At 46.5% G+C, this 12,804-nt stretch overlaps 2 protein-coding genes across 11 annotated transcripts in view; one reads left to right on the forward strand and one right to left on the reverse strand.

The window, feature by feature from the left end:
- Positions 1-9,125, reverse strand: part of BEND6 (BEN domain containing 6) — a 51,623-nt gene extending 42,498 nt beyond the window's left edge. Inside the window, exon 1 of the mRNA XM_082638683.1 lies at positions 8,828-9,125. The gene's annotated coding sequence lies outside the window, so the exon portion shown is untranslated. The remainder of the gene's footprint in view (positions 1-8,827) is intronic.
- Positions 9,126-9,312: 187 nt separating this feature from the next.
- Positions 9,313-12,804, forward strand: part of DST (dystonin) — a 488,128-nt gene continuing 484,636 nt past the window's right edge. For 3 of the 10 annotated variants that reach the window (XM_082637982.1, XM_082637992.1, XM_082637991.1), the window contains exons 1-2: positions 9,352-9,856; positions 10,427-10,461. In XM_082637982.1, coding sequence (XP_082494108.1) covers positions 9,676-9,856; positions 10,427-10,461 — 216 coding nt within the window. In that variant the 5' untranslated portion in view covers positions 9,352-9,675. Of the gene's footprint in view, positions 9,857-10,426; positions 10,462-12,804 lie in introns of all 10 variants that reach the window. The other 7 variants (XM_082637994.1, XM_082637995.1, XM_082637993.1 and 4 more) reach the window with 4 other exon arrangements.

A 12,804-nucleotide genomic window follows, 5' to 3' on the forward strand; every position in this document is an offset into this window, starting at 1 on the left:
TGTGGGACCACCTGCAAGTCTGCACAAAAAAGTATATGCAAAACTCAGAGGGACTCTGGATAAGTATTCCTATGGTTCTAGGGCCTCCAAAACCTTTTCTAAGGAATATCAATTTTTGTGAGTATTTTTCTCCTTGGCTATTCTTATGTTATTACCTGTCCCCACCCTTGATATTTATGTGCCTTTTCCCCATTTATCAGAAACACAAGTGCAGAGTTACACCTAAAGAAGAGTAAGAACAATGAAAAGTTCTATTTTAGGATGACTGTTAAGTCATGTAAACCATCTTCCATTTCACATTTTTTTGATTAATGTAGAACATTCTATGCATCTTGAAATTTGAGTGCAAGATGAGATCATTAAGATTTTTGCTTTAAGGAACCATATTCTAGAACATTAATAAGTTTCAGACCAATTTTTTTTTTTTTTTTTTTTCGGTACGCGGGCCTCTCACTGTTGTGGCCTCTCCCGTTGCGGAGCACAGGCTCCGGACGCGCAGGCCCAGTGGCCATGGCTCACGGGCCCAGCCATTCCACGGCATGTGGGATCCTCCTGGACCGGGGCATGAACCCGTGTCCCCTGCATCGGCAGGCGGACTCTCAACCACTGCGCCACCAGGGAAGCCCCAGACCAATTTTTAAAATTCACAAAATGTAATAATTTTGATGCAGGAATCAATGCCTATGCATAAAAATCAGGAGTGATGCAACTTTCAAATATTAATTTATCTTATCAGTTATAACATGAAAGGACAAGCTAATTTCTCTTTGAAATATCTGCCATGTTAATATCATATATTAATGAAATTAAGTGTATGCCATTTACCAATGTGTCTATTAATTTTGTACTTTAATAGTCTTGAAAGTTTAGGTCTAACATAATTAATCTGCTGAGTCACATATTTCAGATAATTTACTCAATCAATCATCTTAACTGCTTTGCCCCCTCATCTACTACCAATATTAGATACTAATATTATTTCAATACAATATTATTACTACCAATTTCTTGCTCTAATATTCTTTTGTACCCTGTTGAAGCAACATTACATTCCCTGATGAGGAAACCCAGGACATGGTCCTGTGCCCTGTGAGTGAGGAGAAGTAAGCAGGGACCATACCAGCCGACTCCTGGGGTGCTGGTGCCCCTTAATCCAGGCACCTAGACCCAGACTCCATCAGCTCACCTGGGGCAGACCGCCAGGACGTGGGGGACACTAACTGTGACCCTGCAGTGTCTACTCAAGGTGGGTTCCTGCTTCACTGCAAATGGCCCCAAAATGCAACTGCAAAGAATAGACCCAGAGGGATCTGAGACACTCAGGAAATTGTGGTTCAAAGGCTGTCTCTGGGTGGAATGCATGAATATTGTACAAAACCCTTCACAGCCTACGGGGTCAGCAGGGAACCTGGAGGAGATAGACCCACCAGGCTGAGAGAGTAGGACACCCTGGAAACTGGACTTGCCCCCTGGAGTGAGGAAGTCCCATGATGAAATAACCAGCCTTGTAATGTGATCACAGTGACAGGACATGGGGACCTAGTGTCCTGGGAATATGGGGCGCGGGGTTCACAGGCACGGCAAGCGTGGGAAGCCAGAGACAGTGGGTGGATGGAGCTCAGCCACTAGGATGGGTGGGCGGTCTTCCACACCACAGGCAGGGTTATCCTGGTAGGATCCAGGGCCCCAGCTCCCAGGTGTCCGGGGAAGGCTGGATGTTGAAAAGCCTCACAGCCGAGGCTTAGGCAGGATGTAGGAGGAGTGGCCGCTACATTCACCAGGATATCCAGGAGTAGTTTCTGGGAGCCTAAGTCCTTGCCTCTCTTTTAGCCTTAAGACTATGGAGATCCTTGCAGACTCAGCTGAAGACTGAATTCTAGGACCAGTGTTTTTCGCTCAGAATGGGCTTATGCATTCAAACATCTAGATGGTTGTGGAGTGGCCCTAGATAGTTAATACAGGCTTCCCTTCTCAGGGCTGAAACTGACATCCCAATGAAAGTTACTGAGTGAACTCTCTTGCCCCTCTCCCAATCTGTTTAAAGTCTCGGGAAGACAAGGAAACTCAGAGAACACTGTCTCCACTTAGCTGTAGGGTGGGCGGTGTTCGCCTGCATTGGGGAAATGTCCCTGAACTTGTATAGGTTAGAACTGAGTGCTTCCTGGGCTCATCCTAGGCTGACGGTGCTCCAGACCCTTCTCCCAGTCTCAGGGGAGGCACTTAGGTGATGTGATGCCGATGGATGAGAGAATGATTTGATGCTGCAGAAGCCTTGGTATCTGTGTGGATTTGTATGGTTTTGAGGATTCTCTTTTTCTTTTTGGTCATAACTCCTTAAGAACCTGGTGAAAACTATGGACCATGTCCCTCTAAAGAGACTCACAGTTTTACATATAATTTCAGGTCCCTAGAATCCTGTTCGTGAATTCCAGGTTAAAAGCTCCTACAGCAGAGATAAGACCAGCAAGAACAGGCTTTAGGCTTTTGGCTTTCTTCTTTGAAATGTAAACTTTACTGTACTCTAATTCAGTGAGTTTGCTATTTGTTTCCCTGTCTTACTCCATAAAGTATTTTGGAACCACAAAAACATTTTAAGACATATTTTTCTTTCTGTTCCTAAATCCATGAGATGTCATTACACTGGGATAATTTCAATACTCTCTGGAACTGTGTGTGTTTGAAACAACTTTTACTAATTTTCGGTTACTCATCCCATTTTCCTTGATACGCTTGCTATCTCTGTTCTCTTAGTGACATTCTTTCAGGCCATCAGCATGCTGATGCATTAGCATACAAAGCTACTACCACAAAATATTTAACGAAAAAGTCCTACAAAAAATTATTGTAAGAAATGGAGATAATTTAGCTATTAAATATTGCTGTTGTTTTATTAAGACAATCTGGAATTTAATTCATAAACATCAGTTAATCAAGAATTTATTCATCTCATAACATATTTACTATGTAACTTATAAACCTCTTACCTTACCTTTTTCCCTTAAGAATGTTAAAATGCTTGTAATGAACATGGCAACTCTTATCTTGGACCTAGAAGGCAATGACTTCTGCTTTCAAACTTGCTTTGTAAGTTGCCCATTCTTAGAAATGGTGGAAATATTTCACACTATCTGAATAATAATGAACAAGGCTGCACAGTGATTTATAACTCTGAGAGCTTTATAATTTGATTTATGAACAGCTCTCAGATTTTCCACTGGCAGTTCATACAACTCTGAGTAAACTTTCTGGCCAAATGACTCAGTATTTTGCTGTATGACTAAGCCCACACTCATTGTGGAAACTGTGGAAATGAATTCTATTTGCTTGTGGATAATAAATGATTACTTTACAAAAACTGTCTGCAAAGCATTATAGAGTAGATGAATTCAATTATACTGATGTTTTTAAACTATCAAACTCAGCAGACTTTTTTGAGAAGTCTGTAATGTTCACAAAAAAGAACAACCCCTCCCTCCAAGCATTATCATGGATTTTGCCACCCATAGGACAACAAACACTAATTAGGCTCTAAAATTTCTAAAACAGTTAAGAACAATTTGGGATGATGTCATTTGAAATATTTTCTCTTACAACGATGCCTTTAAGTTATTTTCCAAGTTTTTATTATTGCAAAATAAAGTCCTTTCCTGGGATATATTTGCTGCAAATATTTGATGTTATTGCAAATAACAATTGTTTCTCCTTCAAAAATGCAAAATTTACAAAGACAATAGTGATGCATCTATATGATGGCTCCCCTGATTCTGGTGGCTGGAAATTGCCTCCAAGATTATGTTAGTTGCTGTAGGTGCTCCCAAATGATGTAGCTCCTTGAACTTTCAATACAAGAACATGTATATGGTTGGCATAGGCCCTGGTCTCAGACTGCCATGAAAACTATTTGGGAATAACCAGGCATACAACATGTTTCCTCAGATTCCTCCCAATTCCTTTCATGCCATTGATTTCTGAGAGTAAAAAACTTCACTTAGGATCAAGAAGGTTGCCAGTCCAAAGTCAGTATGATTTATTTCAAATCATTTATTGCTAGAGCCATTCTTACCCAAACTTTTTTTCAAGGGGGTAACATTCCAATGGAATGTCTCTGTGTGATTACCAGTTGGGTAACTTCTATCGAGGTTTGTAATAAACGCTTACAAACAGCCAGAGCTACATTCCAAGGCGTTCGTTCTCTTTCCCTAAAAATCCTTCTTCTAGTCTGAGCATTAGTAGCCAGGGTTGGTGGGGAGGGGCCCAGGGGCAGGGAGCCATCACAACAAGTCAGGGTCAGTTTTAATTCTGCAGAGTCAAAGGCAGTCTGAGAGCAGAAAGAACTGGTCTCGGGGACCCAGGGAGCATGAGGACAAGTATCTAAACCACAAACGCATTGGAGAGGTCATCTTCTCCCCTCCCTTCAACTCTCAGTTTCTCTCCCACTGCTGGCTCCATCTCCCAAGTTGTACCCCTGTCCTGACAAAAGCCCATGTGCTGCCCTTTACTCAGGCTTTACTTGCATTTCTACCCATGCATTCTAGAGTTAAATTTCTCCAAAGACTGTAGACAGCGCTCTTGCCTCTTTCCCATGTCCTCGTCCCTCTCCAATCCACTCCCGTCTGGGTTCAGCCTCTCCCACTGCGATGAGCCAGTTCCCCGGAAGGTGTGCATAGGGCTCCTCATCACTGGTCCTCAGTCCTCAGGCTCCTTACCACAGATGTGCATCTGTCCTGGGAACCTCTGAACTGGAAGCACTTCCCACATGTCATCTGCTCTCCTTCTCCAGTCCACAAAGGGAAGATATCTCCAAAGCTCTGATTCCAGTTTTTTTTTTTTTTTACTTTCTGCACAAAGTGTAAAGGTTTTTTTCTTTTTATTAAATTATGTGTAACATAGGCAAAATTATTTCAGTCAATAAATTTTTAAGGAATTTCACATGTTCTGACTTTTTCCACTGCCAATCACCTTTGTTCCTCCAAAGCCAGAACCTTCAAGATAAGGTAGCCCTTGCAAAAAGAAGTTTTGCTCAATCCACAGTTGTCATGTCAGTCCGTCCACAATCATTTTAGTTGGGCTGCTTTGATCTCCAATGGAATATGGACAAACTTCAAAATTCCCCACCTGTAATCTTTGGGATCCAATTTCCTCAAGCAGTTTTCTTTAGGACCATGTTTAGGGTCAGGAGATGGAGCTGCCTGGTTCTGAATTTTAGATACCCTTTTAAAATGCATTAAGTTCAGGGCTTCCCTGGTGGCACAGTGGTTGAGAGTCCGCCTGCCGATGCAGGGGACACGGGTTCGTGCCCTGGTCTAGGAAGATCCCACATGCTGCAGAGCGGCTGGGCCCATGAGCCATGGCCGTTGAGCCTGCGCGTCTGGAGCCTGTGCTCCACAACAGGAGAGGCCACGACAGTGAGAGGCCCGCATACCGCAAAAAAAAAAAAGAAAAAAAAAGCATTAAGTTCAAATCATATTCACTCCTAAGCTGTCACACCCTAGAACAGTAGAGATCATTGGGATGTGCCAATACCTAAGATAAAAAAAAGCTTGACTGTTTGGCTTTTCACAGTTCACTTGGCAGCTCTGTCTTGTAGTTCTTCCCCACAGATCTAACACGTAGTTCTATGAGTAAAGGAAACCACATAGTTACTCTACGAGGCATTTCCAGCGTTGTAGGTTTACAGAAAAAGCCCCATCGGGATAGACCTCAACTGAAACGAGTTCTTTCTACACTTTCTCTTCCATAGTCATTTCGTCCACATCTGTGACTTCAACTATAATTGATGTGGGTGATTCCCATCTGTCTCTGGTTCTCAGTCTCCAGCCATGTTTTCATGGGTAATTTCACACGGATGACCTTCTGACACCTCTGCCCCTCAATGGGTCTGAAACTCAGTTTGTCACCTCTGCCTTCACAACTCTTCCTTCACCCGAGCCCAAAACTTGAGTCCTCTGCAATCCCTGCCTTTCCCTCAATTGGTCGCCACACAGCTTAGATGGATCCTTCTCTTCTTTTCTATATTTCTCCCTGACCCAAACATCAGGAATTTGTGCCATAACTTCCTACCTCTAGGGAGGTACTGCAGAAGATGTTTCTGTCATGTTATTAAAGCCCCTTACTCTTATCTTTGGGAGCAGAATGACTCAGTGATGAGGGGCCTTGGGGAGGGCCTGGGGCCACCAATGGGCAGGGCTGGTATATGAAAGTTCCCTCCTCACACACGGTCCTGCCTCTTGCTCACTCGTGCTGCAGGCCTTGTGGATTGGAGAGTGTCAGGCTCTTCTTAGCCTCTGGTCTTCAGGTGAGAAGTAGTACAGGTAGGGTTCTTTCCTGCTTTACTGTTGGGAAGGACTGTAATTCTTAGCTGTGACTGGACGGGGGTGCAGAGTTAGTGGAAAAGGAATGAGATGCCCCATTTTGGCTTTGAGCCTAAGCTATGCTCTTCAATCTGACTTCACCCTGAATAAGGTTAACATTTTAATTTCCTTTTGGTTCCTCGTGTGTGTTCTCAATTTGGTTGAGCATCTAAAGGGAAAAAGGGCTGCAGGGTGGACCATCTTCTACATACCAGATACCAAACTCTCTTAACTAATTTCCCCAACTCATTTGTCTTCTCTTGGGTGACAGTGCTAGCTCACTATCATAAAAAGTCAAAAAATTATATATACTTTTCCATCTTCATTTTTTCATTCTTTGGTGTGAAAGATTTGGCCATGGACTTTCCTCCTCCACCCCTACCTCCATACTTTAAATTTGTGAATTTGATATAATGTTAATTATTCGTTTTTTAATGAAAATCTATCAGAAAGAAAAGGTATGAATTTTACTAAATTAACTTCCAAAAAGGATTGATTGGTTGATTTAATATTTATTGAATTCCACAACGCATTAGCATCACACAAACACACAGAAAGAAGCAATTAATAACATGCCATTATTTGGAGAAGGGAGTGATAAATTAGCAACAAACAAAGAGAAAACAATGGAACCTAAATACTAAATTCTTTCAACGATTTGGTTTGCTTATTATTAGTATCCTTGAGATAACTGATGCAAAGAACAGAAATGAACGCATCTAAAAAGAAATATCTATAATCCTACTGCAGGGCAGTTAAGTATTTGCCTGCCAAAAGAGATAAATGATGTTCTTGTGTGCACTTCAAACTTACAAATAGCTGCAGCAAGACTAAGAGTGATAACAACTGTGCTAAAGTCGTAACTCAAAATCATAACTGCTATTTAGTTGCTTTCTGTTGTTATAAATGCACAGTTTGGGGCAAATTGGTTACTATGCTGTATTTGTGGTCTTAGGCATGTTTCAAGGATATTTAGGGCCATTTCAGCTCACTCACAAATTTTCCTCAACGAGAAGTATAAAGTAACGATGACCTTCCTCATTAGTTATTTCTCCCAATGTTTGCAAAAGGTTAATTCAGTTTTGTTGTTTTAAATTACTCCACCAGGCCACTGTGAGGCAATGCCATACAGAATTCTTCCCTTCCTGTTGTGCCCCACAGGGCAGACTCCCAGGCTTCTCCTCAATAATCCCTGCACAGTGGATGGGAATGTGGTCTCCCACTGCAGTGGCTGTGGTATCAGGAAACCTTTGAGCTACCTGCACAAATGCAGTGCTACCTGTCAGCCCCAGAGCCAGGGACCTTGTAAGCCCATCCTGCAGGCACTCTGATTCACCATTCTCACTTTATACAGCAGCTGCAAGCAAGGTCCACCTTCAAACCAGAAAAACTGAATGAGATAATGCTTATTTTGTCGTAGGAAACAAGATGTACATAAGAAAACTCAATCCATTGTTTCCCATGGTGATGAATCTGGCATTTAAGACGTGCATTAGTCAATGCCTTTTTGAGTGTCCTTTAATGCTTACACGTGGTAATACGTTAAAGGCCTTAAGAACATCAATGGTAAGCCTTTATGCAGAGCTGAATAGTGTATTTTGTATAGTTAGAAAACCACACTGATCTTGAGATCCTACAAGCAAATAACAAAATTAAGTATTGTCATCGATTTTTAAACTGCTTTCCGGAATTTTACAAAATACTTTATTGGGACACAATTTCTTCAGTCTCCGAAATATTCCAGAGTCCACCCTAGTAGTATAGTAGCAATTCCACAAATGCAGTAATGGGTTACCTTGTCACTATAATTGCAGTTTCTCTACGCGAGCAAACAAAACAAGCAAAACCCAGCCCCGCACGGGAAAAGCCAGCACTGGCTCGGGAGCAGCAGAAGGCGACAGAGCACCGGCCGGCTGAGGTCACTGTCGCAACTGGTCCGGGCCAGGTGGCCCGGCGGCCGCAGGGACAGAGGCCACTGCAGCGCCCCAGCCGCGCCTCCCGCGTCCGCACTGCGCCAGCGGCCCCGGGAAAATCTCCAACTGCAGGATTCCTTTTGCTGATTACGAAGAAAGGGGAGGGGGCAAGAGGGAGAAAGGGAGTGTGTGCGTTTTGAGTGTGATAGATCACTACCTCCTCACTCGCCCTACAAAATCTCTCCTCAAAATATTTACAAGCCAATCTCCAACTTCCTCCAACTGCTGGTTCCTAAATCTGAAATTGCCTCTCCCTCCAATTGCACTAAAGGAGGCAAGGTTTTAGGGTCAACATGGATACAAGAGGATGCAAAGTGCCCCCTTCTCGGCTGAGTGGCAGAGTTCAAGTCTGCAGACCCGAGCGCTCCGCCGGGGAGCGCGCCCAGTTCAGGGGGGGACGGACGGGACGGGCCCCCCCGTTCCGGGGGACCCCGATTCCCAGGAAAGGCCCTGCCCGGGGCTCACGCTTCGGCGTGCAGGAACCCCCCGCAAGCAATAGCTCACCCAGCTGCATCCTCCGAAGCCCCAGCCTCGGGGTGGGGCGCGGGGAGGTGGGAGGCGGGGGCAGCACCGCCTGCAGGCTCCAGTCGGCGCCTCGCGGTCTCCCCCTGGCTCCGGGGCGCCCCCTGTCGCCGGGCTTCCAGCGATCTGGGCACGGGAGGCTGGAGAGGTGGCAGCCCGGGCGTCCGGGAACGGAGGGGCGCCCGGCCCGTGCCCCCCGGACGGTGCGGACCGGCGGGCGGGCCCGCGGGAGGGCGCTGGGCGCTCAGGCCCTGGCGCAGCCCGCGGCCGCCGCCGGAGCTGTAGCAGCCATGTCCGCGCGCCCGCGCTGCCGCAGCCCGGCCGTGATGTCATCCGTTGAGCCCCCGCCACGGCGCCCCACGCCCGCCCCCCGCGGGCCGCCGCGTCCCCGCCCCGCCCCACGTGCTCCCGGCTTCGGGGATGCTGAGGCCGGCGGTTGCCGTGGGACGATGCGCAGAGCCCGGGTGGCCCCGTTGCCGGCGGCGTTGCCCCTCCCCGTCCGCCGCGTCTCCGGCGGGGCTACGCCCGGGGGCTGCGCACGGGTGGGGGCGGGGGCGCCTGGGGAGGGCGGGGTGGGTTACCCGCGGCCAAGTCTCCGCCAGGTCGCCGTCTGCTGAGTCATGGCCAGCGCTCCCCGCAGCCCGGGCTCACTCGCGTAGCGCGGCGGGCGCGAGTGCGCAGCCATTGGGCCGGGCGCGGGGCCGCAAGCGTCGGGCATGACGCGCTGAGCCGCGCTCGCCCGTGCCCGCAGCTCAGCGTGCGCCCCGCGCGGGTGCCTGTGCCGCCGCCCTCCAGCCCCGCCGGCAGCCGCCCCCGCTTCGCCCCGCACCATGATTGCCGCCGCTTTCCTCGTCTTGCTGAGACCCTACAGCATCCAATGTGCCCTTTTCCTCTTGTTGCTTCTGCTGGGCACCATCGCCACCATCATCTTCTTCTGCTGCTGGCACCGCAGGCTCCAGAAGGGGAGGCATCCGATGAAATCGGTCTTTTCGGGTCGTTCAAGGAGCCGAGGTAAGACACCCCGCGACGGGCTTACTCGGGCTGGGAGGAACCTTTAAGCCGATTTGGAGAGGGAAGCGCAGCTCTCTGGCTTCCGCGCTGCCGCCTCTACCCCATCCGCGCCCGCTCCCCTAGCCCAGTGCGTTTCCGTGTTTAACGTCCCTGTCCCCCTCCTCGGGTCTGCCGGATTGGGGTGACCGCGGCGAGGCAGAGCGCCGGGAGGTGGGGGGGGGAACGCACCAGATGCTTGGTGTCAGTGTGCTTAAGCCCTGGGGATGGCTGGAGCGGAGTCCTGGCTGCGGCAGCCTCGTCCACCCCCATCCTCCGGCCGGCGCTGGAGCGTGGGGCATGGAGAGTTCGGGGCTCCCCAACTCCCCCAGAACTTTCCCTGAAACTTCTCGCGGAGAAATCATGTAGAGACCGATGGCCTAGTAAACAGCCCTCCCTGCAGGCTGTCCCCACTGCGTTAGAGGCGTCCGGAACGCGCCTCCCCGACCCTTGTCCCCCGGGTAAGTCGTCGGTGACTCGGCAGGTGAAGAACAAGGAGTTAATTGAAGTCTCGTTTTTCTTTTTTTTCCCCAGATGCTGTTTTGAGATCACACCACTTTCGTTCCGAGGTAATTTATTTAGCGCGCACGCTCAAGGTCAGAAGTTCTCTTTGCTGGGTACCAATATTAATCATACGGGTGTTCAGAAGCCAGTAGGGCGTTGAATGGCGAGCATGCTACCCCCAAGCCGAAAGGGACGTGTCTCCTTTTAAGTGACTCCCCAGCATGAGTGCCCAGTGAACGGTATTGGCAGATCTCTTGTGTCCTGGAGCCGCTGTGCTGGAAGGGGTGAGACAGCCCTTAAAAGCGGTCATACCTTAGGAACTGAGCCTCGGGATGGATCTCAGCTTCCTTGACAATCTGTAAGTCGCCCGAAGCTTTCTGGGTGCAGTCAGCTGGCCGCGGCAGTTCACTTGGGTATCTAACCTCAGCTGGGAGCTTTTAGGGAGCTGGTGCAGAGTAGCTTGATCCATGTGCATTTCCCTTTAGACTTTCAAGTTTATATTCCTATTCACCCAGAAAGAGCTCCATATTTTACTGGGGATGTCTGATGATTTTTGCAGAGTGATGGTGGTAGTGATCTGGCTTTACTAACAAAACGTGGACCATCCCTCCATAAACAGGTGACCTGGCCTCGCAGCAATTCAGTGGAATTGTTGTAGGACTAGTTCCGCTGGAGATAGACGAAAATGAGAAACACAAGCTCTCCCTGACCCAGCATTTCTTGATGGATTTCCAGGCCAACCCCCCACTTAATGCGAGATGACTGTCCCTCTTTTCCCACGAGTTTCACACAGCCAGGAGGGTGCTGGTAGCAACGCTTGATGCCATTTGTCATTTTAGCAAAGACTTCATAGTTAGAAGTGCTCCATTGACTTGCCATTTACCTGAGAAGTTATTTCACATTTCATTTCACTAGTTAATCCAATGTTTTGTTGCACCCTAGATGTTTGATTGGACTCTGGTTGCTTGAAAGCTTTTACTGCATTACTATCACATCGTTATAATGCGGCACAATGAATAATTCTACATGGAGCCCCAGTGGGTGAGAACTCTTAACTCAATTTAGGACTGTAAAGAGAATAAAATAGCCAGTCAGATAATCAGAGGTTCCATTGCTGCCTTTACACTAACTAGCTGTGTGGTGCTGGGAAACTCTCTCAACTTCTCAGACCTTCAACTATAAAATAGGGCCAATAGTACCTTATAGGGCTGTAGGGGGAGGGCAGGGTTTACCAGTAATCATGTTAACAAAACCCCACTTAGTTCATAGTAGCTCTTCAGTACTGGATAGGTATCATTACATTTTGTAAAATTGAATTAAAAATGTGTAAAAATAGAAGATCTGTCCACAAATCTTAAAGTCTTTATTAGATTAATTAATTCAAAGTTATGTGAAACAGCATAAGCTGTGCCTGTTATGAACCAACACTTTCTGAATACCTGATTAATTTAATAGAATAACCCATTTAGAGGTGACAAAAAATAAATCACAGTCAGGGTGCGAACACCAAAATTTAGGATTTTCATTTTAAAAGGAGATCACCAGTCCAGTACATGTAAATGATAGAACCAGAATAAGAATCCTGTTATGGGTTGTTAGATTAGTCATCAAGTGTTTCAGCTAAAGCATAGGCAGAAAAAATGAGATAGGTCTACGTTTTGTTTAGTTATCTGTCAGTTAAGCATTTGTCCTGAGCTTGCATTTGGTTAGGAAAGCTGGGACTGATTGTTTAATGCCATAGCTCATTTCACAAGATTCCACGTACAGGTTGACATCCTGTGTGTGCTTCGTATTTGCCTTGTCTGCTGGGCTGGGAACATCTTGACGGCATGGACCAGGTCTCTCTTATTTAGGGCTATATCCCCACTGCCTGGTGTATAATGGGCTCTTAATAAGTATTTATCAAATGAGTGAAACTGGGCAAATACAACTCAGAATTGGGCCAAAAAGAAAAATGCACATTCTCAGGACATTGCTTAGAATTCAACATTTGCTGAATCCCAACTCTTATTTTATCTTTCTAGACTTTAAAACATTGCCCTGGAGTTTGTGTTAAAAAATGTAAATCACTAATTATAACAAAATGTATTTGGTTAGATTTTTTTTTCTCAGAAAGTTCAATGCAGTATTAGCTTCATTTGTTGATAGGCCCCCCATGTTCCTTTTCATACCATGTTCCTGTGTTAAACTACTCAAAGAATGTCATTTTATAAGTAAAAATCATGAGACTGTTCCATGAGAATGTAATATTTCATCATTGTTTCATGTTTGCCGCAAATATGACATTTTCCTCTACAGAAAACAGAGGGGATTTTTTTTCCTTCTCCGTTTCTACCAAAATGCCATTTCTAGCAGGATTTTCTCCTTGAGAAATACCTCTGAAGTGTTTGGACTCTAGCGTGTTAGAA

The sequence above is a fragment of the Mesoplodon mirus genome, assembly GCF_964341445.2.
Source record: "Mesoplodon mirus genome assembly, chromosome: 12".
NCBI classification, from domain to species: Eukaryota; Metazoa; Chordata; class Mammalia; order Artiodactyla; family Ziphiidae; genus Mesoplodon; species Mesoplodon mirus.